The following is a 27,173-nucleotide window of genomic DNA, read 5'->3' on the forward strand; positions in this document are numbered from 1 at the left end:
TATTTTAGGTGAACTTACACAAAAGTATTTTGGCAATCCACTTTTTCAAGGCGGAGGGAGTGTTGCATTTATGAATAAACTTCATAAAAATAGTATGTCTAGAGTTTCGCATATATGAAAGTTCTGAAGAGCAAAAATCTAAAAACACTTTTCCCAAAATCTAGTTAATGAAAAAGTGCTAGGAAAACACTGTGAGAAGAGAGATGCACTTGGTTTAAGTGTCTTGAAGAGGTAAGTCTTCATTCTCATTTGTGTCATTCTGATGCTTTCTGAAATTAAAGACAAGACATAAACCACATGTATATGCATCATGTCTTTGAACAAAAGGTAAATACTGTTGGTGAAGGTTTCAGTCACTCACTGTGTTTGTGGATGGTCCTCAAGTGTAACGTTGCGGGTTTCAGGCAGTAGAAAAGACAATCCCCCGGCCACAATGGGGAAAAGGCCGTACAACAGCATAGGGATGGTGTAATGGTAGACCTCCAGGAGCCTGATTGGAGGAGCGAGGATACCCGCCACTCGTCCAAACATGCCATTCACACCTAAACCATTCTGTCTACAGAAAACAGACACATCGGCAATCTGACTGCAAATAAGAAAAACATGTTCGTCCATCTTCTTGGACAGTATTGGTCTTACCTTAATGAGGTGGGATATAATTCTGCAGTATAAATATAGACTGTAATGAAAATACTACAGGCGGTGAATTTTCCAAGTACAGCTAAGACTGTAACCACTGTGGGAAGATCTGGTGGACAGAAACAATTAGAACATGTGAGTTAATTCCAAGTCTATTGGATCAGTTTAATCCTGCTCAGCAGAATCAAACAATGGATATCCCACAATCCCTGATTTGCATCAACCAACAGTTAATTACCTCTTGGTACAAAAAGAATCACAAGGCAAGCAAGGCCTCCAAAAATGAGGGTCCCTGACTGCCACATTCTCCTCCCAAAGTACTGGAGACAAGGTAAAGTTATGAGACGAGCAGGTATTTCAACTAATCCAAAGATTAACTGAGTGAGGTAGACATCCAGACCAAAAGTTCCCACATTCAGGCTCAGTCCAAAGTATGTCAGACTGGTGGCAAACCTGAGAGAGATGGGGCAATATTTAATGACCCTACAATGATCACCACATAGGTGTGGCAGCAGTTTGTGGTTCAAACACTCACCAGACACAGCTCATTATGAGAGTACGTTTCCTTAGATATGGTATCCTGAAGAGGTCTAGCACGTTTCCTTTTTTGATTTGACACTTGTTCTCCAGCTGCAAAACAAAGCCCACCTTTATATTGAGAGAAAGATGGAACATGTTTGATTCTGATTGATGTGTGTCAGCAGTTCTCACATTGTTCAACAAGTCCTTTGTTATGTTTCTCCCGTTCATTTTGGCTGTTCTCTGGATCAACTTAACAGCCTCCTCCTTCCTGCCCTGTGTGAGGAGCCAGCGAGCCGACTCTGGAAGAACCCTTATTGACAACAAGTAAGTTTAGTTGCATTACTTTAGTACTATTAAACGTGTAATGTGGGTTGAGCGTGTGCTGACCAGTAGAAGATTGCCACCACAATCACAAGAGGGCTGTAGAGAACTATCTGCAGGATCCTCCAGTTGGAGATCAAATAGGCGGCACCAGGTAAGATCATGAATCCAAGAGGAAGGGAAATGTGGCAGATGATGGAGCAGAGAACAAACTTTGACGAATCAACCCATTCTCCTCCTTTAAAACAAAAGGACTCATTGAAAATCCCATAATACATGACACAGAACGTTGTACATCGAAAGTTACGAATGTAACTATGGTTCTATAAATCCCGTATGACCACCAAAAGACTGTGCTGAAAGCACTGAATGGGCCCTTTGCGCATGCACATTTCGAGTATGCATACCAACAACATCCCCTGCACCCCTGGGTGAACCTAGAAAGGTGTTAGTTCCAGTGTCAAATCCAAGTTTGGTTCCTACAGAATCTTCCAGCCTAGTCACGCAGATTCTGAGAGACAGAACACTCTGGCGGTCATCTGGGATTCATAGAACCACAGTTACATTGGTAACTTTTGTTCTGTTTCATCCCTACTGACCACCAGAAGGCAGTGCTGAAAGCACTGAAGGACAAATACCAGCATAGTCACGAGGAATCCCAGAGACCAACCTCACTGAGAAGCCTGTGCGGAGCCAAGGAGCATGCTCAGTGGATAAGGAGTGGCGGGGTTCATTCTGTACAACATAGCAACCCAGAAAAAGGTGGCAGGCATTGCTCCAGAGGCAACGGCATACATGTCATCCAGCTGTACTCCTCTCAGGGCAGCCCAACATGAAACCCCACATTTCACTGCGAGAGAGTCTGCATAGCATGGGAACCCTGCCTGAACTGGCCACACAGGTTCCACTAGCTCCAGCATGTGGCCCTACTAAAGAATTCTCTGTGGTGTCCATCCGACCAGAAGGAGCAGTGAAGAGGTGGAATGCATGTCTTCGCCCAGAGGCTGGTGGTTCCCCTCATGGGAAACCACTTGGACAGTGAGTCAGTTCCTTTGACATTGGTCTCTGCCCCTCCAGCCCCTAGGGACCTGACAGGAGCCACAACCTGGAGTTACCTGAATGATAAATGGGGCAGGGTGTGAAGGTTGCTGGGGACTACAACCCCTAATAGGGTGAAAAATGAGGAAGTGGGCCGGGGTATGGAACTACAGAATGTAGCTGCCCCAGAAAGTCCACTGAAGGAGGGACAGCAATGTGGAGGAGGGCCGCCTACACCACCGAGGAAGGCCCTCACAGGAGCTGACTAAGATGGCTATGGCATCTCCAGCTGCAGAGGCTCTAAGGCTGCACACATGAAGGGTACAACATGAGCGATTCTGGAAGGACAGCGATGCCACTATCCACCCTACACTCAATTAAAGAGAAGAGATTCAGCAACCTTACCATCTCCTGGGAGGTTAAGAGTGAATCCATTGATCAGGAGGTTCCGCCAAGGCCCCAACCCACCTGAGAGTCCATCCATCCATCCATCCATCCATCTTCCACCGCTTATCCAGGACCAGGTCGCGGGGGCAGCAGTCTAAGCAGAGATGCCCACACTTCCCTGTCCCCAGACACCTACTCCCAGCTCTTCCAGGAGGATCCCAAGGTGTTCCCAGGCCAGCCAAGAGACATAATCTCTTCAGTGTATCCTAGTTCTTCTATGGGGTCTCCTCCCGGTGGGACATGCCCTCAACACCTCCCTAGGGAGGTGTCCATTAGGCATCCTAAAGAGGTGCCCTAGCCACCTCAGCTGGCTCCTCTCGATGTGGAGGAGAAGCAGCTCTATTCCGATCTCCTCCCTGGTGACTGAGCTCCTCACCCTATTTCTAAGGGAGCGCCCAGCCACCCTACGGAGGAAGTTCATTTCAGCTGCTTATATCAGGGATCTTGTCCTTTTGGTCATGACCCAAAGCTCATGACCATAGATGAGGGTGGGAACGTAGATTGACCGGTAAATTGAGAGCTTCACCTTTCAGCTCAGCTCCCTCGTCACCATAACGGACTGATACACCAATCGCATCACTGTAGCCGCTGCATCGATTCGTGTCAATCTCACGCTCCATCCTTCCCCCACAATGAACAAGACCCCTAGATTCTTAAACTCCTCCACTTAGGCCGGAATCTCTCCACCTACCAGGAGCCACATTATTCCGGTCGAGGAACAAGGCCTCGGATTTGGAGGTGCTGATCCTGATCCCTGTCGCTTCACACTCTGCTGCGAACCGCCTCAGTGCATGCTGCAGATCCAGGATCAATGGAGCCAACAGGACAACATCATCTGCAAAAAGCAAAGATGAAATCCTGTGGTACCCAAATCAGACCCCCTCCGGCCTCTGTCTGCACCTAGAGATTCTGTCCATAAAGGTTATGAACAGAACCGGTGACAAAGGGCAGCCCTGCATGTACCGGGAACAGGTCCGACTTACTGCCTGCAATGCAGACCAGACTCCTACTCCGGTCATACAGAGACCGAACGGCCCTTCACAAGGAGCCATGGACCCTGTATTCCTGAAGCACCCCCCACAAGACACCACGAGGGATGTGATCGAATGCCTTCTCCAAGTCCACAAAACACATGTGAACACATGTCAGGTGAACTACCAAAAACCCTCGAGCACCCTGTGGAGGGTATAGAGCTGGTCCAACTGCATTGTTCCTCCTGGATCCGAGGTTCGACTGTCGGTTGAGTCCTCCTCTCCAGTACCCTGGAAAAGACTTTCCTATGGAGGCTGAAGAGTATAATCCCCCTATAGTTGGAGCACACCCTCCGGTCCCCTTTTTTAAAAAGGGGAACCACCACCCCAGTCTGCCAATCCAGGGGCACCGTCCCTGACTGCCACGTGATGTTGTAGAGCTGTGTCAACCAAGACAGCCCCTGCATATCCAGAGACTTAAGGTACTCAGGGCGAATCTCATCCACACCCGGTGCCACTGAGGACCTTACCAACCACCTCGGTGACTTCAGCTTGGGTGATGGACGAGTCCACCTCTGAGACCTCAGCCTCTGCTTCCTCCATGGAAGTCGCTGCCTGTGGACGGCAAACTTTTCTGCTTCGACCAACATGGTCACAAGGTTTCAAGCGACTCAGTATGATGCTGTACAGGCTAATCCTGTAATCTTCAAGCTTTACTCAGCTGTATGCAAACAGAACACGAGAAGAAATTTGGGGCCGAACTTGGAGCGACACTGGAATGAATACCTTCCCAGAGTCACAGGTGTCGTTGGTATGTATACTCGAAAAGCGCATGCACAAAGGGAACATTCTGTGCTTTCAGCACCACCTTCTGGTGGTCAGTAGGGATGAAATAGAGCTGCATTATATGCCAATAGGCCAAATATTTGCAATTAACTGATGAAGCTATCAATTATTTTGACCACATTAAAAACAGACAGGCATCACATGGATATGTGCCCTGAATACCTACCCAGCACAAATCCACTAGCTAAAACACCTGAAACTGAAATGGCACTGATGAATTTAAGACCCATAAAAACGTAGATGTTGGGTGAGAAAGCAGAAGTCAGGTTGCACAACATCACAAGGAAGTTTGAGAGCAGGACCACAAAGCGCCGACCCAATCTGCAGAGACAGAAGGACCGTTACACTGACACCAGTTCTGGACTGGACTGAAAATATCTTACATTATCTCATGTATCTAATATTAATATCTTTATAAAGTGTATCATACAGAAATAAAGTGTTTCCAAGTTCTACATAGGATCATTAAAATGCTAAATCCTTGTATGAATATTCCTTTTTTTTTTTTTTGCAATGCCCTCATATGAGTAGAACAAGGACAAGACATAATAATACATTTCAATGGGAAGCAGTATAGCTGAAAAAACAAGAAAGTGTTTGCATGTCTAAGTAAAATTTTATTTGCAGTAATTCAGTAGTGAGCAATGTGTTGAGTTAAAAAAAAATACACCAGAGATACAGGATTATCTCTTCATTTCTTGGCTCAGCTCTTAGTGCTACAATGTAACATAAGCGCTATTCAAAACTGAATTTTATTTTTCTAAACACACTGATACAATTACACTGAAATTTTAAAGTGACCTTAATATGCTATAATTCCTGCAAATGCTTTCCTTCATGAGTCGTGTGTACCTGTCAGCCACCTGTCCCATAACCAAGGCTCCCACTAGAAGACCACCCATGTAAATGGACTGCGATGCCTCGATCAGACTGCTCCGGTCACACACCAGGTTAAACTGAAAACATGAAAGAGAAAGAAACAAAACACAAACAAAATAGCAGTCAGGTTTTTTATCAGTGAACATCTGTTTTTGAACTCGCATTTGTTGAGAGTACAAAGGAAGATAACGGTCCATCATGGTGTGGTTTCTCAGGAGTCACTCAGTCATCACACCAACTTGTAGCATTTGTTGCCATCAAAACAAACCGCTTCTGCCCCCATGCTGACTGGTGAAAGTTAGTGTCCAAATGACTCTTGTCTAACTGTTGTATCACAGACAAAATAATCCACTAAACTACCTTTGAAGAAGATCAAAACTGAATTTTCTCATGGTTCATGTTTAATTTCTCATGCACTTTTTGATATTTTCTTTCAGGGTCCTTGATTTTCCTTCCTCATGTCTGATTATTGTCCCCGGCCTGATGTCTTTCACATGTGCCTGAGTGTATGAGTGTCTTTTTTTTTTAGGTTTTTGTGTTTGTTTTGTTTTTCGTTATTTTTCTTGTTGGGAGATAACATGAGCTTCTGTTCCACCAACAGCATCGTGACTGACATCCTGAGTTCTCTTCTGAGCCAAATGAAAACTTTATCTACTGGACAATAATGCTATTTATGCACACTACAGTTTAAGACAAAAACACAATTATTTCTTTGACAGTGGTGGAAGCACTTTTGGTGCTTTAATCTTTATTCCATCTCTGTATCATTTTGTTGTGTTTAGAAAATAGTTTTTACTCCACATTGAAATGTTTGACATGCATTATAACCATTGAAACAAAGCCAAATCTTAATCGTAACTCAGATGCAAAGAATTTCAGAGTTCCAGTATGCTTTCTCAATACGTAAACTTTTGTCAAGTGGACAGTAACATTTGTTTCATAAGCAAGTTATTTCAATTGTAGTACACTGTGAAATAAGTGTCTTTTACCTCTGTGACAAGGTTGGAGATGCCTTTGGGTGCCTCAAAATTGAATCCATTCATACATGCTGTTGTGATGTTAAGCCCGTAATTTTCAATAGTTTCCAAATCCAGATCCGCAGGAGTGAACATTTTACAGCTCTCAAAGCTCCCATCCTGGTTCACTGGGATAGTCAGATTTCTTTGTTTCTCTTCAGTCAAGTTGGGTCCACGCTCCAAGATCCAGTCCGTGTTGCAGTGATGTGTGAAGCTCATGCTGATAAAAACCCAGCCGACCAAGTCAAAAGCTATAAATAAGTTGGGTATACATAATGCTGCCACTAAACATTTCTGAAATAAACCAAACTCCCCAATCTCCTTCAGGATCTTCTCAAAGTCAATCATTTTGGATCTAAATATACTGACAGCACAGTGTGGAACAGGAAAAGATTTGATGTGACAGATGGTTCAGCAACCAAAAGTCTACCTCACTGTTTCTCAATTCAGTTAATGTTTAACCTGAAATTCATTCTACCTCTGTGACCTAAAACACTGTAAATAGGTCATCAACATATGACCTCAAATGTGAGCTTACTGCTTAATTTATCAGCTTCACAGCACCCTACCTGATACAGAAACCAAATCAAGAGTTAGGTGCATGCTTGTCTGTCTTATACCGCTTTCCCACTGCAACTAGCGGGTCGACCCGTGTCTGCGACCCGCTATCGCCTTTTTAGACGCCTTTCCCACCACCTGCTGACCCGCGTCTCACCTCCTGCTGGCGAGCCGCATCGCTGCGTTTTCCCACACTGATGGTGTCCCACATTGATGACATCATCAGCATGACGGAGCAAAACGAAAGTAAACAATGCAGCGGAAAACAGTCCCTGTTACCTGTAGACGAATCTCCTCTTCCCCACGGATCAGGGGAAGCTCTCTGGTCTCGCTATCTTGCCAATGCTGGGTCATGTTGACGAAGGAAATCTCACGCTGTGTCCAGAAACAACAACTAGCGCGCTAACTTAGCCGCGCTGCGTCAACTTCATTATGTAAGTTCCCAGATGTGTCCCTCCCACTAAAAGCCGCTACAAACTCACCCGGGAATTTACCGGGTCGATTGCAGGGTCAACGACCCGGGTCGAAATCCCGGGTCAAACCTTTTCCCACTGCCATGACTTAGCGGGTTTAAATGGGTTTTTTGGCCAGTGGGAAAGGGGTAATAGTGGTGAAGATGTAAAAAACAAGGCATCAGAAGATAAAGTTTCAGATGGAAACCAATAACAAATGATAATGTGAAGGGATAAAAAGGTTTAATGAAAATTTTATAAAATAAATGTGAAGTAAATAAATTGATGTGAGTGGCATGGTCAGCACTGTCACTTCACTGCAAGAGAGTCTGGGTTTGAACATTTCTACAGTTTGATCTTACCTTGACCTTGTTGGACTGATTGATCAGGAACTGAACAACTGTTGCTGCAATGTCAAAGAATTACACCTGGCCCCACCCACTCAATGTCATGACCAGACCCAGGAGAACCTGCACCCACAGGTGGCTACCCAGCCTGGGTCAGCGTCCACCCCCCCTGGTGCTCCAGCCGTGTACTCCGAGAGCTAGGGTATCACAACCCCACTCCCGTCCAACCCCTCCCCTCCAAACCCACCTCCTCCCCCACATCACACCACCATTCATCAACCTTCTAGCACCATTCATCTGTCATGTCCCATGGGAGACAAACCCCCCCCCCCCCCCCCCCCGAGCTCAAGGGGAAAGTGAACCCCACATCCAGGCTCCCACCACCACCCATAACTGCCACCCCACCCCACCAGATGCAGACAGAGTCTCGCCTCCCTGGAGCCAGCAGTCCCCCAACCCACAGCCATAAATTTTCACAAAGTCCTCCAAGGGCCTTACAATTTGGTGACATACATTTGAGTTCATACAACAATGGCACTGACGTCAGCTGGCAGTGATGTGGCTCTTCAGAGTTGGTTTTCCAAGTGTGGGTCAGTCAGGCTTGTGTGGGCCAGTCTTTGCAAGAGTCAGTTTAGAAAAAAAGTGTTTGCAGCAGTGCGTTGTCCCAAACAGAGTTGCAAATTTCAGGGCATTCCTCCTCAGGATGGTAAAATCCTCAGCACACATGTACAGCTTGTAAAACTAAAGCAGAGGGAGGTTGTTGTACTTTGCTTTGAGCTCGTTGTTGCTTTGCAGCTCAATTATCTGCTTTTGGAGGTTTTCTGGCAGATCAGCTGGCTGCACAATGGATAGCGTCGCAAAGAAGTCCGGTTCCTTTTGTCGATTTTTCTCATCATGAAACCTTTCACCAAATGCCTCAATCAGTTTTGCACACTCTCCAGCATATTCAGTAGTGTCATCAGGCTGTTGTTACTGCAGAGTGTGAAAGTGCAGCGTTTTCTCTCTCCAACTGTGCTTTTCAAAGCCTTAACTTCACTTCAGATTATTTCACATTTAAAAGAAGAAAGGTGATGAGTTGGTTGGGACCTTGCAGCTTGATGTTTAACTCTGACAGGTGCTTGGTAATGTCGACCATAAAGACCAAATCGCTGAGCCACTTGCCATCACAGAGCTATGGTAAAGGTTTTCCCTTCATCCCCATGAAATCCTTAACTTTCTTCTGCAATGCATAAAACTATATGAGCATATTTGGACAACTTACCCATTTCACCTCGCGGTGATAAACCAGATCACTGAACTCTGACTCCAGCTCGCTGAGCAGCTCTTTAAATCGGAGGTTGTTCAGCCCTCTGCTTTTTATGAAGTTTATGATGGACACAACGATTTTCATCACATTGTTAAGTTTCAGGGAATCTGCACACAGACTCTCTCTATGTATATGCAAGGCCTATACTACATATGAAAAATGCTTTGGGATCCGAAGAGAACTTCCCTCCAGAGGGCAAGCCGCTGATGGCAGAAGGCACCCCCGTCCCCCAGGAGCTCCATGGCGCAGAATGAGCCAGGAGCAGCCGTCCCTAAGATCAGGGTGGACGGCGACTGCAGCCAGAGAACTGCTAACTCAATAAGCACCCACCCATCACACGTCGGAAAGGGGGGGGGGGCTAGGACAGACCCAGGGTCCACCAAGGCCAGACCACATCCCACTACCCCACCTGCATCCTTGGTCCTGTTTAATGAGTTCCATGCAGAATATTGAATTGTATTAGTTGTATATTTAAGTTCTTTGTCATTTGTGCTGGCACTACTGTTTTTTTGCTTACAATTTTGTTACATTTAACTCTTTTTCTATGACTTTTCTTTCTCTTATAAATCTGTTTCATACTATTCCAATGTTTTTTGAAGCATAAAGTTAAAGCAGCACTTTGCAAGATTTGCTGTAGCGCTCCCCCTACTTGTCTCCTGTGAAAGCTCACTGCCGTAAACGTCCTCCGCATCACCCCCCCCCCCCCTTTCCCCCGTGCAGAGAGCGTCCCACTCCAGTTTCCTTTTTTCCGCTCGTTAGACAAAGTTTTTTTTCTGTCTTTTTGGTTCTGCCATCCGTGAGCACCTCAGGGTGGCGTTGCTAACGCTAGCGAGGGTTTCATGTTTGTTTTACGCGCTTTTGTTAAATCTTCTGCAGCAGCAGTTCCTCGCGCTGCCTCCTCCGGTTGCTCCCTCTGTCGCAGACATGCCTCCCTCGCACGCTCAAACTTATTGGAAAACAAACACACTCGGAGATGCTTTCAGCTCAGTGCAGCGAACTCACTCGCGCGCACTTCTACGAGAGGAGGTGCCACTCCTCTTTATTTTTCAGTTACCAAACAGAAATTAGAACCAATCAACACATCATGCAAAGATCGTCTATTGCAACACAATGACAGATATCGCACTCCAGCAGCTTGTATACTTGTAATCCCGTATGAGTGCCGTAAAGCAGGTTTGTTCTCGCGAGATGTTGTCGGGTCCGCTCCTCTGAAGTTGCAAGCGCTGTTTTCAGGGCACAGACCCCGGGGGGAGTGAAGGGACAGGCGAATCACCATGACAAGTCTTTGTTTACCCCCACAGGGATTCTGAAACACATTTATTGAGGTAAAAAAGTTGCAAAGTTCTGCTTTAAATTGTAAATATATAAAAACGTTTAGTGAGTCATGTGACCAAAAAGGAAACAGGAAGTAGGAAGTACTGACATCGCTAAAAACAGTCATCTTTGCCCACTGTGTCGCTTCAACTCACATCTAATGCCATCCGTAGCATCGTTGGTATGTAACTTGTTTTACCAGTGTTAATGTGTTCATTATAACCTTAACTTACATTTATCAATCATTGTTTTGTGAAAGATCGCGTATTTGTGAACTTATACAGCAAGATGAATGTAGCATGCTAATGCCGGAGTTCAAGCTAGCCCTTTGAGCTTATGGTTGACTGCTGTCACCTAGTGGTCATTTTCTACTATGTTTGGGCCTGTTTTCATTGTAGATACATTGTAGGGATTTCTTTTGTGGTGAATTGCACAGCTTATTATTGCTTTATATCTATGCATATTAGAATGAGTGATTAGCGGTTGATTGTATGGAAGTTCGTTGGGTGTTGTTTGTGTGTTATAGTTTTACCCTTTTTCAAGTCAATAAACCTGAGGTCAACTGGATAACTGCCTTCAGAGTTTTGATGGGCAAAAGGTGTTTAGCTTCCTGCCAAAGCATTCAGTACATGCACAGGGCAGGATAATATCTGTGACCATGCATTTTGATTAAAGCTTCTGGATAGGTCAGCGTCCCATTTTAAAGTTGAAAGGAAGATTGTATCTCCCAGCTTTGGCTTCAGAATTCTTCGACCCTGAGACGTTGCTGCCAGTGTAATTGGTTGAGGGTGTATTTTTTACCTAATAGATCTAAGTTGATGATATTCTAAAAATTTTATGGTGCTGATTCCAAATTGTTAGGTGAGAATATCAAGTGACAGTAATATATTGGGTTTTTGGTCTTTAAATTGTACTCAGGAAAAAAAGTAAATAAAGCCATGATGGAACAAACAGTTTGGGAGAAATACACAAACAGTTAACATCGACACTTTATCACAAAACAAATGCATTTCTTATTTATAGCAGATATGCAATGCATACAGAATTAAAGAAAAACACTGACTTTTACAGGTTGTTCATCTATTGACTTGTTACATATAATTTATTTTATTTCAGCTGAATTGACACAAAAGTATTTTGGCATTACACTTTTTCAAGGTTGAGGAGGCATGTTTTTTTTTTCTCTAATGGAACTGCATAAAAACACAATGTCTGGAGGTTCGGATACTTGAAAGTTGTGAAGAGCCAGAATCCAAAAACAGTGTTCCCAAAATCTAGTTCATTGAAAAGTGCTAGGAAAACACTGTGAGAAGAGAGATGCACTTGGTTTAAGTGTCTTGAAGAGGTAAGTCTTCATTCTCATTTGTGTCATTCTGATGCTTTCTGAAATTAAAGACAAGACATAAACCACATGTATATGCATCATGTCTTTGAACAAAAGGTAAATACTGTTGGTGAAGGTTTCAGTCACTCACTGTGTTTGTGGATGGTCCTCAAGTGTAACGTTGCGGGTTTCAGGCAGTAGAAAAGACAATCCCCCGGCCACAATGGGGAAAAGGCCGTACAACAGCATAGGGATGGTGTAATGGTAGACCTCCAGGAGCCTGATTGGAGGAGCGAGGATACCCGCCACTCGTCCAAACATGCCATTCACACCTAAACCATTCTGTCTACAGAAAACAGACACATCGGCAATCTGACTGCAAATAAGAAAAACATGTTCGTCCATCTTCTTGGACAGTATCGATCTTACCTTAATGAGGTGGGATATAATTCTGCAGTATAAATATAGACTGTACTAAAATCACTACTGGCAGTGAATTTTCCAAGTACAGCTAAGACTGTAACCACTGTGGGAAGATCTGGTGGACAGAAACAATTAGAACATGTGAGTTAATTCCAAGTCTATTAGATCAGTTTAATCCTGCTCAGCAGAATCAAACAGTGAAAATCCCACAATCCCTGATTTGCATCAACCAACAGTTAATTACCTCTTGGTACAACAAGAATCACAAGGCAAGCAAGGCCTCCAAAAATGAGGGTCCCTGACTGCCACATTCTCCTCCCAAAGTACTGGAGGCAAGGTAAAGTTATAAGACGTGCAGGTATTTCAACTAATCCAAAGATTAACTGAGTGAGGTAGACATCCAGGCCAAAAGTTCCCACGTTCAGGCTCAGTCCAAAGTATAACAGATTGACGGCAAACCTGAGAGAGATGGGGCAATATTTAGTGACCTTACAAAGATCATCACACAGGTGTGGCAGCAATTTGTGGTTCAAACACTCACCAGACACAGCTCATTATGAGAGTACGTTTCCTCAGATATGGTATCCTGAAGATGTCCAACACGTTTCCTCTTTTGATTTGACGCTTGATCTCCAGCTGCAAAACAAAGCCCACCTTTATACTGAGAGAAAGATGTAACATGTTTGATTCTGATTGATGTGTGTCAGCAGTTCTCACATTGTTCAACAAGTCCTCCGTTACGTTTCTCCCGTTCACTTTGGCTGCTCTCTGGAGCAACTTAACAGCCTCCTCCTTCCTGCCCTGCGTGAGGAGCCAGCGAGCCGACTCTGGAAGAACCCTTATTGACAACAAGTAAGTTTAGTTGCATTACTTTAGTACTATTAAACGTGTAATGTGGGTTGAGCGTGTGCTGACCAGTAGAAGATTGCCACCACAATCAAAAGAGGGCTGTAGAGAACTATCTGCAGGATCCTCCAGTTGGAGATCAAATAGGCGACACCGGGTAAGATCATGAGTCCAAGAGGAAGGAAATTGTGGCAGATGATGGAGCAGAGAACAAACTTTGACGATTCAACCCATTCTCCTCCTTTAAATCAAAAAGACACATGAAAAAGGCAGTTTATTTTTCACTTCAGTTCATTTAAAATACTACAATCAGAAATTGCAATGCATGACACACGTCACAATGCATTACATCTGCAGTATACGTCCGTAAGGCGTAAGATTTGTGCTTAAATGACCATCTACCAGTTTTATGGACAAAATTACAAACAGACAGTCATTGCATGCAGCTGTACACCGGATACCTACCCAGCACAAATCCGCTGGCTAAAACACCTGAAATTGAGATGGCACTGATGAATTTAAGACCCATGAAAACGTAGATGTTCGGTGAGAACGCAGAAATCACGTTGCTCAACATCACAAGGAAGTTTGAAAGCAGGACCACAAAGCGCCGACCAAATCTGCAGGGAGACAGAAGAACCGTTACACTGACACCAGTTCTGGACTTGGTGTGAAAATATCTTACATTATCTCATGTATCTAATATCTTTGTAATGTGTATGATACTGAAGTATTTCCATGTTCTACAAAGGATCATTAAAATGCTTAATCTTTGTATGAACATTCCTTTTTTGCAATGCCTTCATGTAACACTGAGTAGACCAAGGACAAAATACTGTGTCACATGATTAAAGAAGAAAGTAAGTCCATCTCTTTGTAATATTTTATTTGCAGTAATTCAACAGTGAGCAATGTGTTGAATTAAAAAAGAAAAAACCAGAGATACAGCACCTTTCTCTATATGGTATTTCTTGACTCAGCTCTAAGTGCTTCAATGCAAGATAAGTGCAATTCAAAACTGAATTTTTGTAAACACACTGATAAAATTAAACTGAAATTCTTAAGCGTCCTTAAAATACTATAATTCCTGCAAATGCTTTCCTTCATGAGTCGTGTGTACCTGTCAGCCACCTGTCCCATAACCAAGGCTCCCACTAGAAGACCGGCGATGTAAATGGACTGCGATGCCTCGATCAGACTGCTCCGGTCACACACCAGGTTAAACTGACAACATAAAAGAGAAAGAAACAAAACACAAACAAAATAGCAGTCAGGTTTTTATTTTTTCAATGAATATCTGAGATATTTTTGAAGTCACATTTGTTGAGAGTACAAAGGATAACGGTCCATCATGGTGTGGTTTCTCAGGAGTCACTAAAGTCATCGCACAACTTTTTACCATTAAAAAAAATAATAATAATAAAATAAAACACTTGTTGACTGGTGAATATTGGCATTCAAATTGATGTGATTTAACTGATGTATCATGGATCAAATGATCCACTCAACAGACAAACAAATCTTTGAAGAGGATCAAAACTGAATTTTGTCATGGTTCAAGTCTCATTTCTTGTGCACGCTTTGCGATTCATTTCAGGCTCCTTGACTTTCTTTCCTCGTGTCTAATCGCTGTCCCCGGCCTGATGTCTTTCACATGTGCCTGAGTGTATGATTGTCTTCACCTGGTGACTTTGGTTTATATTGGGTGTTCTCTGTGTGCTCTGGTTCTTGGTCTGTCTCTGCTTTTATATGGGTAGTTCTCCAGTGCCTGTCTCATAGAAATTATGTCCTGCAACCTTGAGGATGTATTGTTATTTTTGGTGATTTAGTTTTTGTGTTTTTTCTTGTTGGAAGATAACATGAGCTTCTGTTCCACCAACAGCACAGTGACTGGCATCCCGAGTCCTCTTCTGAGCCAAACAAAAACTTTATGCACTGGACAATACGTGCTATTTTTGCACACACCAGTTTAAGATAAAAACACAATAATAATTTCTTTGACAGTGGTGGAAGCACTTTTGGGTGCTTTATTCCATCTCTGCATTATATTGCATTCATACTCTTTACTTGCATTATTACAACTAAAAAAAAAAAAAACAGTCAAATCTTTTGAAGAAATAATGGCTCAGATGCCTAGATTTTCCAGAGTTCCAGTATGCTTTCTCAATACATAAACTTTTGTCAAGTAGAAAATAACATTTGTTTCATAAGCAAGTTATTTCAATTGTAGTACACTGTGAAATAAGTGTCGTTTACCTCTGTGACAAGGTTGGAGATGCCTTTGGGTGCCTCAAAATTGAATCCATTCATACATGCTGTTGTGGTGTTAAGCCCGTAATTTTCAATAGTTTCCAAATCCAGATCCGCAGGAGTGAACATTTTACAGCTCTCAAAGCTCCCATCCTGGTTCACTGGGATAGTCAGATTTCTTTGTTTCTCTTCTGTCAGGTTGGGTCCACGCTCCAAGATCCAGTCTGTGTTGCAGTGATGTGTGAAGCTCATGCTGATAAACACCAAGCCGATCAAGTCAAAACCTATAAATATGTTGGGTATACATAATGCTGCCACTAAACATTTCTGAAATAAACCAAACTCCCCAATCTCCTGCAGGATCTTCTCAAAATCAATCATTTTGGATCTAAATATGCTGAGAGCACAGTGTGGAACAGGAAAAGATTTGATTTGACAGACGGTTCAGCAACCAAAAGTCCACTTCACCATTTGCCAATTCAGTTAATGTTTAACCTGAAATTCATTCTACTTCCGTGACCTAAGGCACTGCTTATAGGTCATCAACATATGACATCAAATGAGAGTTTACTGCTTAATTTATCAGCTTAACAACACCCTGCTAGCAGATACGGAAACCAAATCAAGAGTTAGGTGCATGCCTGTCTGTCTTAGTGGTGAAGATGTAAAAAGCAAGGCATCAGAAGATAAAGTTTCAGATGAAAAGCAATACCAAATGTTTATGTGAAGGAATAGAAAGGTTTAATGAAGATAAAATAAATGTGTCATAAATAAATTGATGTGAGTGGCATGGTCGTCCAGTGGTCAGCACTGTCACTTCACTCCAAGACAGTTTGGATTTGCACATTTCTGTGGTTTGATCTTTCCATGACTTTGTTGCCTTTGCTTGTAGGGCTTGTTGCTCCAGAACGGAACAACTGTTGCTGCAATGTCACATTTTGTACTTAACTGAACCCCCCCACACACCCCAACCCCTTGTTAAATCTTTCAAAAACACATACACATATGAAGATGAATATTAATGGACAGTAACTACATTTTAATTCCACAAAAACAGCAGGAAAATACAATGGAGAATGCAATGCAGGAATAAAAATACAAAGACAAATAAGTTACATTTTTGTGTTTTTTTCTGATTTGTTTTCCCCAGAAATTGATTCATTCACAGTTTTCTCCTTCTTAGGTTTTCTGAAATCAAGAACAATAGCAATTAAATTCAATTCTCTTAGATTAAGTCAAGCATGGAACTGTCATCCAAAACTACTTACGCTGGTTCTGTGTAGTCCTGAAGGTCAGAGTTCCCAGTTTCAGGCAGTAGTAAGCACAGACCCCCAGCAACTATAGGGGTCACACCGTAGATTATCATGAGAATAGTGTAATGGTAGATGTCCAGGAGCCCCACCAGAGGAGCAAGGATTCCCGCCACACGGGCAAACATGGCATTCAGACCAACACCATTCTGCCTACAGACAGAATGTTGATCAGCAATCTCATTGCACACAAGAAAATATCTTCTCTCAGTATGTCTTTCAGTATATTGTCTCTCACCTTATAATGGTAGGATAAAATTCTGCAGTATAAATATAGATCATACAAAAATTGCTGGCAGCTGCAAATTTTCCCAGTATAGCTAGGACTGTTGTTACTATGGGAAGTTCTGTTGGCAAAAGAACAACAAGAAGAACACATTTCTTAACTAATTACATATATAAAGTCCCATGTAAAATATGTAAAACATGAGAAACAAAATACAAACACCACTGCAAGAAATTCAACACTTGCCAGACAAAACAACTCCTTCAAAGTTGTGCTACTGATGTGAAAAAGAAATATTTGTCTTGCAAGGCCCGGCTGGCCTCAATCTGAACTGACGACGTGGGACCGACTTCCGGGGGCCTCACCACCCGACGAGGGAACCATTGGTGCCAGGTGCAGTGTGTATTAGGTGGCAGCCAACAGCAGGGTGCCCGGTGACCCAATCCCTGGACACTAAGACTGGCTCTTGGGACATGGACTCTCACCTTGCTGGGGCATAAGGAACCTGAGCTTGTGAGGGAGGTTGAGAGGTAGAGTACCTGGCCTTCTTGGAGTCCCTGGGAGGGATGCTGAATAGTGGCCTGACTGGGGACTCCATTGTTCTGCTGGGAGACTTAAGCGCCAATGTGGGCAGTGACAATGAGATTTGGAAAAGGGTGATTGGGACACATGTCCTCCTTGACCTGAACCCGAGTGGTGTTCTGCTATTGGACATCTGTGATAGTTAGTTTGTCCATAATGAACACCATGTTTGAGCACAGTGGTGTCTATAAGTGTACTTAGCACCAGGACACCCTTGTCCAAAGGTCAATGATAGACTTTGTTGTTGTCATCTGACCTTCGACTGCGTGTCTTGGACGCTCAGATGAAGAGTAATGCTGGTGACCGATCACCAGCTGGTGGTGAGTTTTATCCACTGGTGGAGGAGGAAACAAGACTGACTTGGCAGGCCCAAATGTGTTGTGAGGGTCTGTTGGGAACATCTGGCAAAGCCCTTTGTTGGTTTTCAACTCCTACCTCTGGGAGAGCTGCTCCCAGATCCTGATGGAAGGTGGGGATATTGAGTCTGAGTAGACCATGTTCATCACCTCCATTTTTGAAGCAGCTGCTCAGAGACGTGTTCGTGAGGTCTCCAGTGCCTGCTGTTGTGGCAAACCCCCAAGCCCAGTGATGAACACCAGAAGTAAGGGATGCCGTGAAGCTGGAGAAGGAGAGTTGGCTTGTGGGATTCCTGAAGATTTGGGACCGGAGGATGTGCTCCAATTATAGGGGGATCATACTTCTCAGCCTCCCTGGAAAAGTCTAATCAAGGATACTGGAGAGGAGGATTCAACCAATGGTCCAATCTCAGATCCAGGAGGGACAATGCGATTTGCGTCCTGGTTGTGGAACACAGGACCAGCTGTGTGTCATCCACAGGGTGCTTGAGAGTTTGTGGGAGTTTGCCCAACCAGTCCCAAAGGCATTCAGTCGCGCCCCTTGTGGTACATTGTTGGGGGTGTTTCAGGAGAACGGTGCCTTGTTCAAGGCCAACTTAGGGCACACTGGAGAGATGTCTATCAGCTGTCCTGGGAATGCCACAAGATCCTCCCCGAAGAGCTGGGAGAAGTGCCTGGGGACAGGGATGTCTGGGCATCTGTGCTTAGACTGCTGCCCGTGTGTACCAATACTAGATAAATGGTTGATGGGTAGATGGGTGGATGGATATTGGTCTCAAAATTTACATAATGAATGCTGTTGTTGCAGATTTAGCTTATCAATTAATAGACAATAAATTACCTTTTGGGATGGCAAGAATTGAGAGGCAAGCAAGACCTCCAAAAATGAGGGTCCCTGACTGCCATATTCTCCTCCCAAAGTATTTGAGGCAAGGTAAAGTTCCCAGACGTGCAGGTACTTCAACTAATCCAAAGATAAACTAAGTCAGGTAAAATCCAGACCAAAAGTTCCTACATTCAGACTCAGTCCATCATACATCAGACTTGCTCCAAACCTATGATTGAAGAAAATCTTTAATACGTAATAATCATGTGAATGTTTAGATTTGTGTTCAAAACCAGCACTGACCAGACGCAGCTCATTATGACAGCACATTTTCTCAGGTATGATCTCCTGAAGATGTCCAGCATGCTTCCTCTTTTGGTTGTGCCATCAATCTCCAGCTAAAAAAAAAAAAAAAAGTACATTTTTCTTTTTTTTTTCAATGAGACTGACTCATGGGTTTGTTTTTCTTGAATTTGGTGTCTGTATGTGTGTGAGAAACATTCCGCACACCTTGTCCAGTAAGTCTTCTGGGACGTTTCTCTATTCACTTGGCTGCTTTTCGGATCAGTTGAACAGCCTCATCCTTCCTGCCCTGGGTGATGAGCCACCGAGCCAACTCTGGAAGAACCCTGATTAACAAAGAGAAGCAGGATCTGTTGCTGTTCATTTACAGAATCTAAAAACTGTGGAAGTTAATTGATGACCCATTGTTTTCCCATTCAAATAACTTTGAGTGTGTGGTTGTCTGTCCTGTGGTGGACTAGTGACCTGTCCAGTGTTTCTTGACTTTGCCCATTACTTTGCTGGGAACAGCTTCAGCTGAACAAAACAGAACAGAAGATGGTGGATACAAAAAAAAAAATCTTAGGGATCTGTTGGGGTCATTGGTCACTGGAACATATCTTTCTTATACCCCTTTCCCACTGGCCAAAAAACCCGTTTAAACCCGCTAAGTCATGGCAGTGGGAAAGGGTTTGACCTGGGATTTCGACCCGGGTCGTTGACCCTGCAATCGACCCGGTAATTTGCCGGGTGAGTTTGTAGCGGCTTTTAGTGGGAGGGACACATCCGGGAATTAACATAATGACGTTGACGCAGTGCGGGTAAGTTAGCGCGCTAGTTGTTGTTTCTGGACACAGCGTGAGATATCCTTCATCAACATGACCCAGCATTGGCAAGACAGCGAGGCCAGAGAGCTTCCTCTGATCCGTGGGGAAGAGGAGATTCGTCTACAGGTAACAGGGACTGTTTTCTGCTGCATTGTTTACTTTAGTTTTGCTTTGTCGCGCTGATGATGTCATCAACATGGGACATGATCAGTGCGGGAAAACACAGCGACGCGGCTCACCAGCAGGAGGTGAGACGCGGGTCTGCAGGCGGTGGGAAAGGCGTCTAAAAAGGCGATAGTTAGCGGGTCGCAGACACGGGTCGACCCGCTCGTTGCAGTGGGAAAGGGATATTATTCTCATGTTAGTTCTTCACGTATTCAGAATGCTTTGTGATCCCAAATTCACAAAATCACAGATGTCAATAGTTTTGATGTCATCACAGATTAAGTTCTCATTCATCTCATTCTGCCTCTGTGCTCTTCATAAAGTTCAGCACCTGCTTCCTGCAGCATTGGGAATGTTTGTTAAGAACACTTGATGTCATGTGAATTGACCTTCGAGCACACCGAGGACTATCAGTGTTAATCGCGTTAAGTGTGAATAATGAATAATTAATAGACTGTCAAGCTAATTCTTTATAATAGTGATTAATTGCAGAATTAGGGTTAGCAATGGGCTCCGAGAAAAGAAATCGTAATCAAACTGACTTCATGAAGGGGCGTCTGGCCTCTGACAGTGTTAGAAGATTAAACAGCCAATGGCTGTTTTTTCTTTAGATGCAATGAAGGCATTTTATAAACCTGAATGGCCCCTCCTGTGATCAGTACTGGAAGTCATGGGATTTGGAGAAACCTTCATTCATCTGATCAAAGTAGGCCTACTGTATTCCTCACCAGCAGTGGCCCTTACAGGTAGAACTTGCTCTTCATTCTTCCCTGTTTCTAGATGCTCCAGACTGAGCTGCCTTTTGAGTCAAGGCCTGTTTGCACTATCCCTTGAACTGTTAGCCCAATTCTTATGCCAATCAACTAATATTTCTCCTGTCTTTGTAGGTAACACACATTACCATGTGTCCTTATATACAGACGATGTCCTGGTCTTACTGGGGGATGCTGAGAACTCAACCCTTCAGCTGTTGACATTACACTGCAAAAACTGCTAAAATTAAAAATCTTACCCAATTCATTAGTCTTGTTTTCAGTCAAAATGTCTCATCCAACTTTGGCCCCGAAAAATATGGCAATTTTGTCAGCTCTACGCTTCCTTTGTCCCCTTCTACTGGTTACTGACAGAAATTACATGCAGTTGTTTCAACATTCGTTTGGTGTGGGAAGAGGCCCTGGATTAAAATGCCTACAGTGCAGAGTACTAAATTGGATGATGGATTGGCAGTTCCCATATTTAAAATATATTTCTTCTCATTCACATTAAGACTCCTAAGTCGCTAGTTGACCCCCCCCCTATCCACTAAGTCTTGGCATGCATTGGAGGACAGGGTCTCACTGTGGAGATTACTGGATATCATTTATGCATACATCTCTATTGAACAATGCCAGTTCTGATTTGGTTCACTCATCACTCAGACAGTGCACTCAAGGCATACAGTGCAGAGATTGTCAATTAATTGTTAATGGCATTTTTACTCCAGAATTTTCAAAAACAAATTGTTATATATTGGAAACAGACCAATTAGGTTTCATCACTGGGAAGAAAAAGACATTTGTGGATTGAGTGACGTTTACATCAATGACAGTCTGAGGTCATTTCAGGATCTGAAAGACATTACAATCTACCAGGCACTTCATTCTTCTTTTATTTAAAACTCAGTTGGGGAGATGGACATTTTCTTTGTCAGAGGACAGAAAGGAAGAGGAAAATTTAAAAGAGGGAATAGAGAATGTTGGGGTAGACGGAGAGAGAGGAAAGAAGGAAAATTACATGTTCAATGCTGTCGTGTAGTTGTGATTAAAACTGAAAATTGGAGAGAGAGAGAGAGCAGAATGGCCAGCGGACAGTGAACGCGCTGGTATCATGTTAAAGGGATAGTTCGGGATTTTTGACTTGAATCTGTATTGCATCCCTGTCAGCAGTGTTGTGCATTCACACAATTCACACATATTGGTTTGAGAAGAAAAACACTTTATTTTCGGGGCCCCAGCAAACTTGCCGGACTACTTTCGTCTGGACCAAAACCGGACAGGATCTCCACTCACTGGACGCTGTCAGGGGCGTGTCTGTGTGAATGCACAACACTGTTGACAGGGATGCCATACAGATTCATGTCAAAAATCCCGAATTATCCCTTTAAGCCAACCTTGAGAGCATGGACCCACAGATACCATCTCTCACACTTCGTCTTTCAGAGAAATGAACACACACACTCACACACTCATTCACACACTCACACAGGTGATAACCATTCAAGTGAGAACATTTAAACATTTACACTGACTCAAAAACAGAGCTTTTCTCAGATCAAAGTAATTTTGATTTTCATGTCGGCAATGGATTTTCTAACATAAAACTTTTATCCCTAACAGTTGCAACAATGCAGTTTTTTTTCTTTTCATTGAGACTTTCTTTCACCTCTATGCAGTACGGGTGAATAATAATTATTACATTTTTCATTTGAAGCTTGAAAATGTTACAAATATCATACTGTGGCTGTTTATGTTTTTCGACTGTTCTGTTTGTCACAAGTGAAGTGCAAGTTTCACACCAGTGTTGCGGATCACTTGCTTGCTGTTATTTCAAGTTAGGATTAGTACGATTGTTTTGCTAATGGTGTTATTTATTTTGCAAGTAAGAAAATGACCTAATATAATGAATTTGTCAAAGTAAGCACTACATTATTTTTGTCCTCTTAGTGCTCAGAAATAGTTTCTTACTTCAATGTCATGGTTTGATGGCATTTTGTTTGAGACGTATTTTTGAAGTAGGCAACTGGGTCTACATACACTCTTTTCCATTTGAATGATATAGACATTGTGTTAAGCTGGTCTACATGGGACATTTTTGAAAGGAAATACAAATGATCAAAAAGGAAATTCTCTCTTTGAGTCTCAATTAAGACATTCTGGTAAGAAGACATTCTGGTAAGAAGTGCTTTACATTATGGGCTTAAAACTGCCATAAACTGCCTAAAATGTGCTGTTGTGGAAATTCTGACAGTTTGAAAATTACTACCGGCTGTTCATTACAGAAGACCACAGATTTTAAGTCATGATGATAGATGTGATCTTGATCCTGTCTGTGTTTAGCTGCCATTATTATCATCCACTTTCATAATATGCCTTCATGATGGGATGTGCCTGGCAGGTTGAGGGCAAATTGTATATCTTGTTCCATGAGTGTTTTTATCAACTTGTGTTGTCTTTGTCTGTCAGTTTAAATCCACTGCCGGGAATGTCTCTTTTATTGATTGCAGATCTGTTTAGCTTAAAAAAAAATGTTGAGTTGTGGAAAATAAGTTCCTCACTGCTCCTCACAATGTGCCAAGATGATATGGTCAGATGATAAGAGGTGATAAGATTTAATTGGGTTCATCAACAAGATAAGAAAAAATCCCCTCTGGATCTTTTCAATATATGGGAAATCTGTAGGGACTTGTTAAAAAAGACACACTTTAATCCTCCAAAAAATAACTCAACATTTTACATGATTTATCATTACAAATTATACATGTGAAAAGAGTACATGCAGGATCATGTAGGGTGCAGAAGAACAGTTCAGAGCTGTTCTAACTATGAAGGCCTTTTAGCACAAATATTTTTTTTAATAAGCTACAGAGTTTAAAATAAGCTTCTCCTTCCTCCGTGACAATGGTGTAGGCACCTTTGGGTGCCTCAAAATTCAGTCCATGAATACATCCTGTTGTTTTGTTAATGCCATATTTTTCAATAGTTTCTAAATCCAGATCCACAGGAGAGAACATCTCGCAGCTCTCAAAGCTTCCATCCTGCCTCACTGGGATCGTCAGGTTCTTCTCTCTCTCCCGGGTCCACGCTCCAGGATCCAGTCTATGTTGAAGTGATGAGGGAAGCTCAAACCTGTGAACTCCTGGCCGATGAAATCAAAAGCTGTAAATATGCCAGGGATAAAAAGTGCAGCCACCAAACGCTTCTGGAATAAACCAAACTCCCCGATCTCCTCCAGGATCTTCCCAAAGCTGAAAGTCCACCTGACTTTAGCACCTCAAGTTAATGTTTAATATAAATATTCACTGTACTTTTATGACATATAGTATCTTTTAATGGCTGAGAGGGTTTCAGGCTTAATGTATTCAGGATCCCTGGTTGAAACTATAATTTTAAAAGAATAAGCGAACAAGATACTGAAGGGGCCCTGATAACCACATTTATATAAATCAAAAGAAAAATGCAAAAACAAAAAGCATTTTAGTGTTATTCCTTTACACCCCCCCCCCCCCCCCCCCGGCATGTTTGCGTACATTTTGCTGAACAACGGATTTTAAATACATGTCCTTATCTGTTGTCATCATAAAGGTTTGGTTGAAAGCTGTTGTTGCTCAAGATGCCTCACACATGCATTAATTAAACAGAATCACTGTCTTATCTTTTGAAAACTTTATAGTCCCGTGCATTGGTGCTATTTGAAGGCCAAATGCTTGTATGTCTGCGGAAACCAACCAGGCCCAAAATGTCACGTAACAAGAATGGCTACGCTGCACTTTCAATCCTGCTTCTATTTCCGCCCACTTCAATTCAAAACTGCTTTCTGCTTAACTTTACCTTTATTTGTGAGCGTGTTGTCACACATTTAAGTGAGGGTGAGCAAGCCAACCCTCTAACCACCATGCCAGCTGCAGCCATGGAAAAACAGTGTGGGTTCATGGTGATGCAGTTTGGAGGACTAAAGGGAAGGCCCTCTCTTTGCTAAGCTGTGTACTGACTACAGCAACCTTTGCAAAAGAGTTGACAAGACGGAGAACGCCACCAAAAGCAACAAAGTTGTGGAAGCAGGTTATGAAGCTAAGCTAGAGGACTCGGAGGACAGAAACCAGAGGGACAACGTGTGTATACTGATCATACTGAGGGCGCAGACCCGATGCCTCCCAATTATCTCTGATTCTGCGAATGCAATGCATCGGCTCTCCAGCTACAGCTACCCTAGATCCTTGGACGTTGATATGTAAAATGATCCGCTTCACTGACCAGGACGAAATACTTCAAACTTTGCAGAAAAAGCCTGTCAAGCTCCAGGGCCAAGATATTTGATTTTCCACGAAGTTCAGCTACACAGTGATGCTGCACTGGGTTTTCTCCCGTGCCATGTAGGAAGTGAGAAAGCAAGGTTTCCAAGCTTTCTTACTCTTCTTGGCCAGGCTAAAGCTCATCCACAGGTAACATCAGTACATTTTCGACACAGGAACAGACACCAAGAACTTTCTTGACACAAAACAAGGGAAGGGAGAGTGGTTTTGACCGCCGACAGTCGGTTCAGTGACATGCATGTGTGAGTTGGAGTTCATTCTGTTGGAGAAATAAATGGGCATATCTTTACAGGTAAAGACTGTCGACATGTCAATCATCAAAATCTGGGAGAAGCATCTCAAGGGGCTTCAAGTGGAGGCTAAGCCTCTACAAGCAGTAATAAAGTGCAATGCATAAAATGCACAATAGTCTAATCGCAGTCGGTACAAATGACTTCCTGAACCTCTCAGCCCTTCAGCACACTGAAAGGAGATGTGCACTGCGGCAACTTTGATGTGCGGCCACAGTTGCATGCAGGGGGGTGCACTGCCGAGGATGAACTCCATCATACACCTCATTTTGTTTTCCACCAGTTCTGCAACAGAGTAAACTCCTTTCCCCATCACCGACACACACCTCCAGACCAGCTTGTCCAACCGGTTTCCCTCTTTGACCTGCATGCAATTTCTCCAAAACACCACAGGGAAAAACACAGCACTGGCCACAACTGATTGGTGAAAAAGGTACAGCATCTCTTTACAGACATCAAAACATTTCAGTCTTTTAAGTAAATTGAGTCTGCACCCTTTTTGTTTGCTGCCTTGGCATGCACTGACCAGTCCAGTTTGTGTTTCAGGTGGACACCCAGATAGTGACCACCTTGATACGCTCGCCATTAATTCAGACTGGTAGATGTTGCAATTTCTGCCTGCCAAAATTCAGTATCTTCTCCTTTCTTTTCAACATGTTTCACAATAGTCTGTTGCACCTACTCCAGGGTGTGAAATCTGAGATGATCTTCCTGTATTCCCCCTCTTCCCCTCCCTTCACACAGGCCATCATGAGAATATTTCTGGGTGTGGTATGACAACAGTATTCCCCAGTCTGATGTACTGTGGCCTCTCTGTGAAGTAGTCAGTAATCCATATGATAAAAGCAGGCTACACACTAAATTCCTCAAGTTCTATCAAGATCATTGGCTGAATGGTGTTAAAAGCACTTCAAAAATTGAAAAACATCAGCCTCATATACCCCACAGTTCCATCGAGAAAGACAGAATCCCCTGCAATTGGGACCCCAGAAGTCAGAGTAGTCTCTCAAGGGTCTTCATGATCACATATGTGAGGGACCCTGTTCTGTAATCCTTGACCCCAGGCGGCCTCCTGACTTTAGGCCCTGACACAATGTGGGATGTCTTCCACTGGAGACTGTGGTTGAAGTCTGTGTTCCTTGCTTGTCAGTGATCAGATGTTGAGCAGAGCAAAGTTCAGTGATGCATTGTCACAGCTGGTGATGGTGCTAGACGACCGAGCTAGGCGGGCTAACACAATGTGGTTGACAGCCCGGCTGATGGAGCATGGAGGGCGTTGGGAGCTGGACCAAATGGACACAGACAAGTCATTTTGGTGGAATTTACGGCAGGACCCCCAGTGTATGTTTGTATCTCTGACCGAGCTGAAAGGTGTTGTCGGGTGGAGGTGGAGTGTCGCTGACATCAGTCCAGGCAAGTGACAGCGCAGCCGGAGCGGTTCAATAGCCGAGTTCTGCAGCACACCCATCACTGGCAGGTGAACAGGCAGCAGGAAGAGCCAGACATACGGACCAGACGTATTCCTGACGGCCCACATTGTGGACAGAATTTCAGGCAGCGCAGATGTCCAGGTGAAACGCCAGGCGAGGCTCCAGCCGGAACTGGACAGGTGACCTAAAACTCACACAGGCGAAAGTGCCAGTAAGTTGTAAAAGTATTCCGACTGAGAATAATTGCAAGGTCTGATAAGGTCATAAAACCATTGGTGCGTCGGAAGTTAAGTTACCGGCGAGCAGCGGCAG

At 43.4% G+C, this 27,173-nt stretch overlaps 3 protein-coding genes across 3 annotated transcripts; all 3 read right to left on the reverse strand.

Moving 5' to 3' along the window:
- Positions 1-357: 357 nt before the first annotated feature.
- LOC115394737 (solute carrier family 22 member 13-like) lies at positions 358-7,027 on the reverse strand. The gene is made up of 9 exons (XM_030100088.1): positions 6,653-7,027; positions 5,637-5,740; positions 4,951-5,105; positions 1,549-1,720; positions 1,351-1,471; positions 1,175-1,269; positions 878-1,092; positions 640-748; positions 358-556 (listed from the first exon to the last, which is right to left on the reverse strand). The coding sequence occupies exons 1-9, from the start codon at positions 7,025-7,027 to the stop codon at positions 358-360; spliced, it is 1,545 nt and encodes a 514-aa protein (XP_029955948.1).
- Positions 7,028-12,127: 5,100 nt separating this feature from the next.
- LOC115394738 (solute carrier family 22 member 13-like) lies at positions 12,128-15,880 on the reverse strand. The gene is made up of 9 exons (XM_030100089.1): positions 15,506-15,880; positions 14,370-14,473; positions 13,715-13,869; positions 13,319-13,490; positions 13,121-13,241; positions 12,945-13,039; positions 12,648-12,862; positions 12,410-12,518; positions 12,128-12,326 (listed from the first exon to the last, which is right to left on the reverse strand). The coding sequence occupies exons 1-9, from the start codon at positions 15,878-15,880 to the stop codon at positions 12,128-12,130; spliced, it is 1,545 nt and encodes a 514-aa protein (XP_029955949.1).
- An 883-nt stretch (positions 15,881-16,763) lies between these two features.
- On the reverse strand, positions 16,764-20,837 carry LOC115394739 (solute carrier family 22 member 13-like). Its single transcript, XM_030100090.1, is given in 8 exon segments — positions 16,764-16,962; positions 17,048-17,156; positions 18,815-18,967; positions 18,970-19,028; positions 19,103-19,197; positions 19,310-19,346; positions 19,348-19,428; positions 20,818-20,837. Coding segments are annotated over 8 exon segments (753 nt in total).
- Between the last annotated feature and the right edge of the window lie 6,336 nt (positions 20,838-27,173).

The sequence above is a fragment of the Salarias fasciatus genome, chromosome 9 (genome assembly GCF_902148845.1).
Source record: "Salarias fasciatus chromosome 9, fSalaFa1.1, whole genome shotgun sequence".
NCBI lineage: Eukaryota > Metazoa > Chordata > Actinopteri > Blenniiformes > Blenniidae > Salarias > Salarias fasciatus.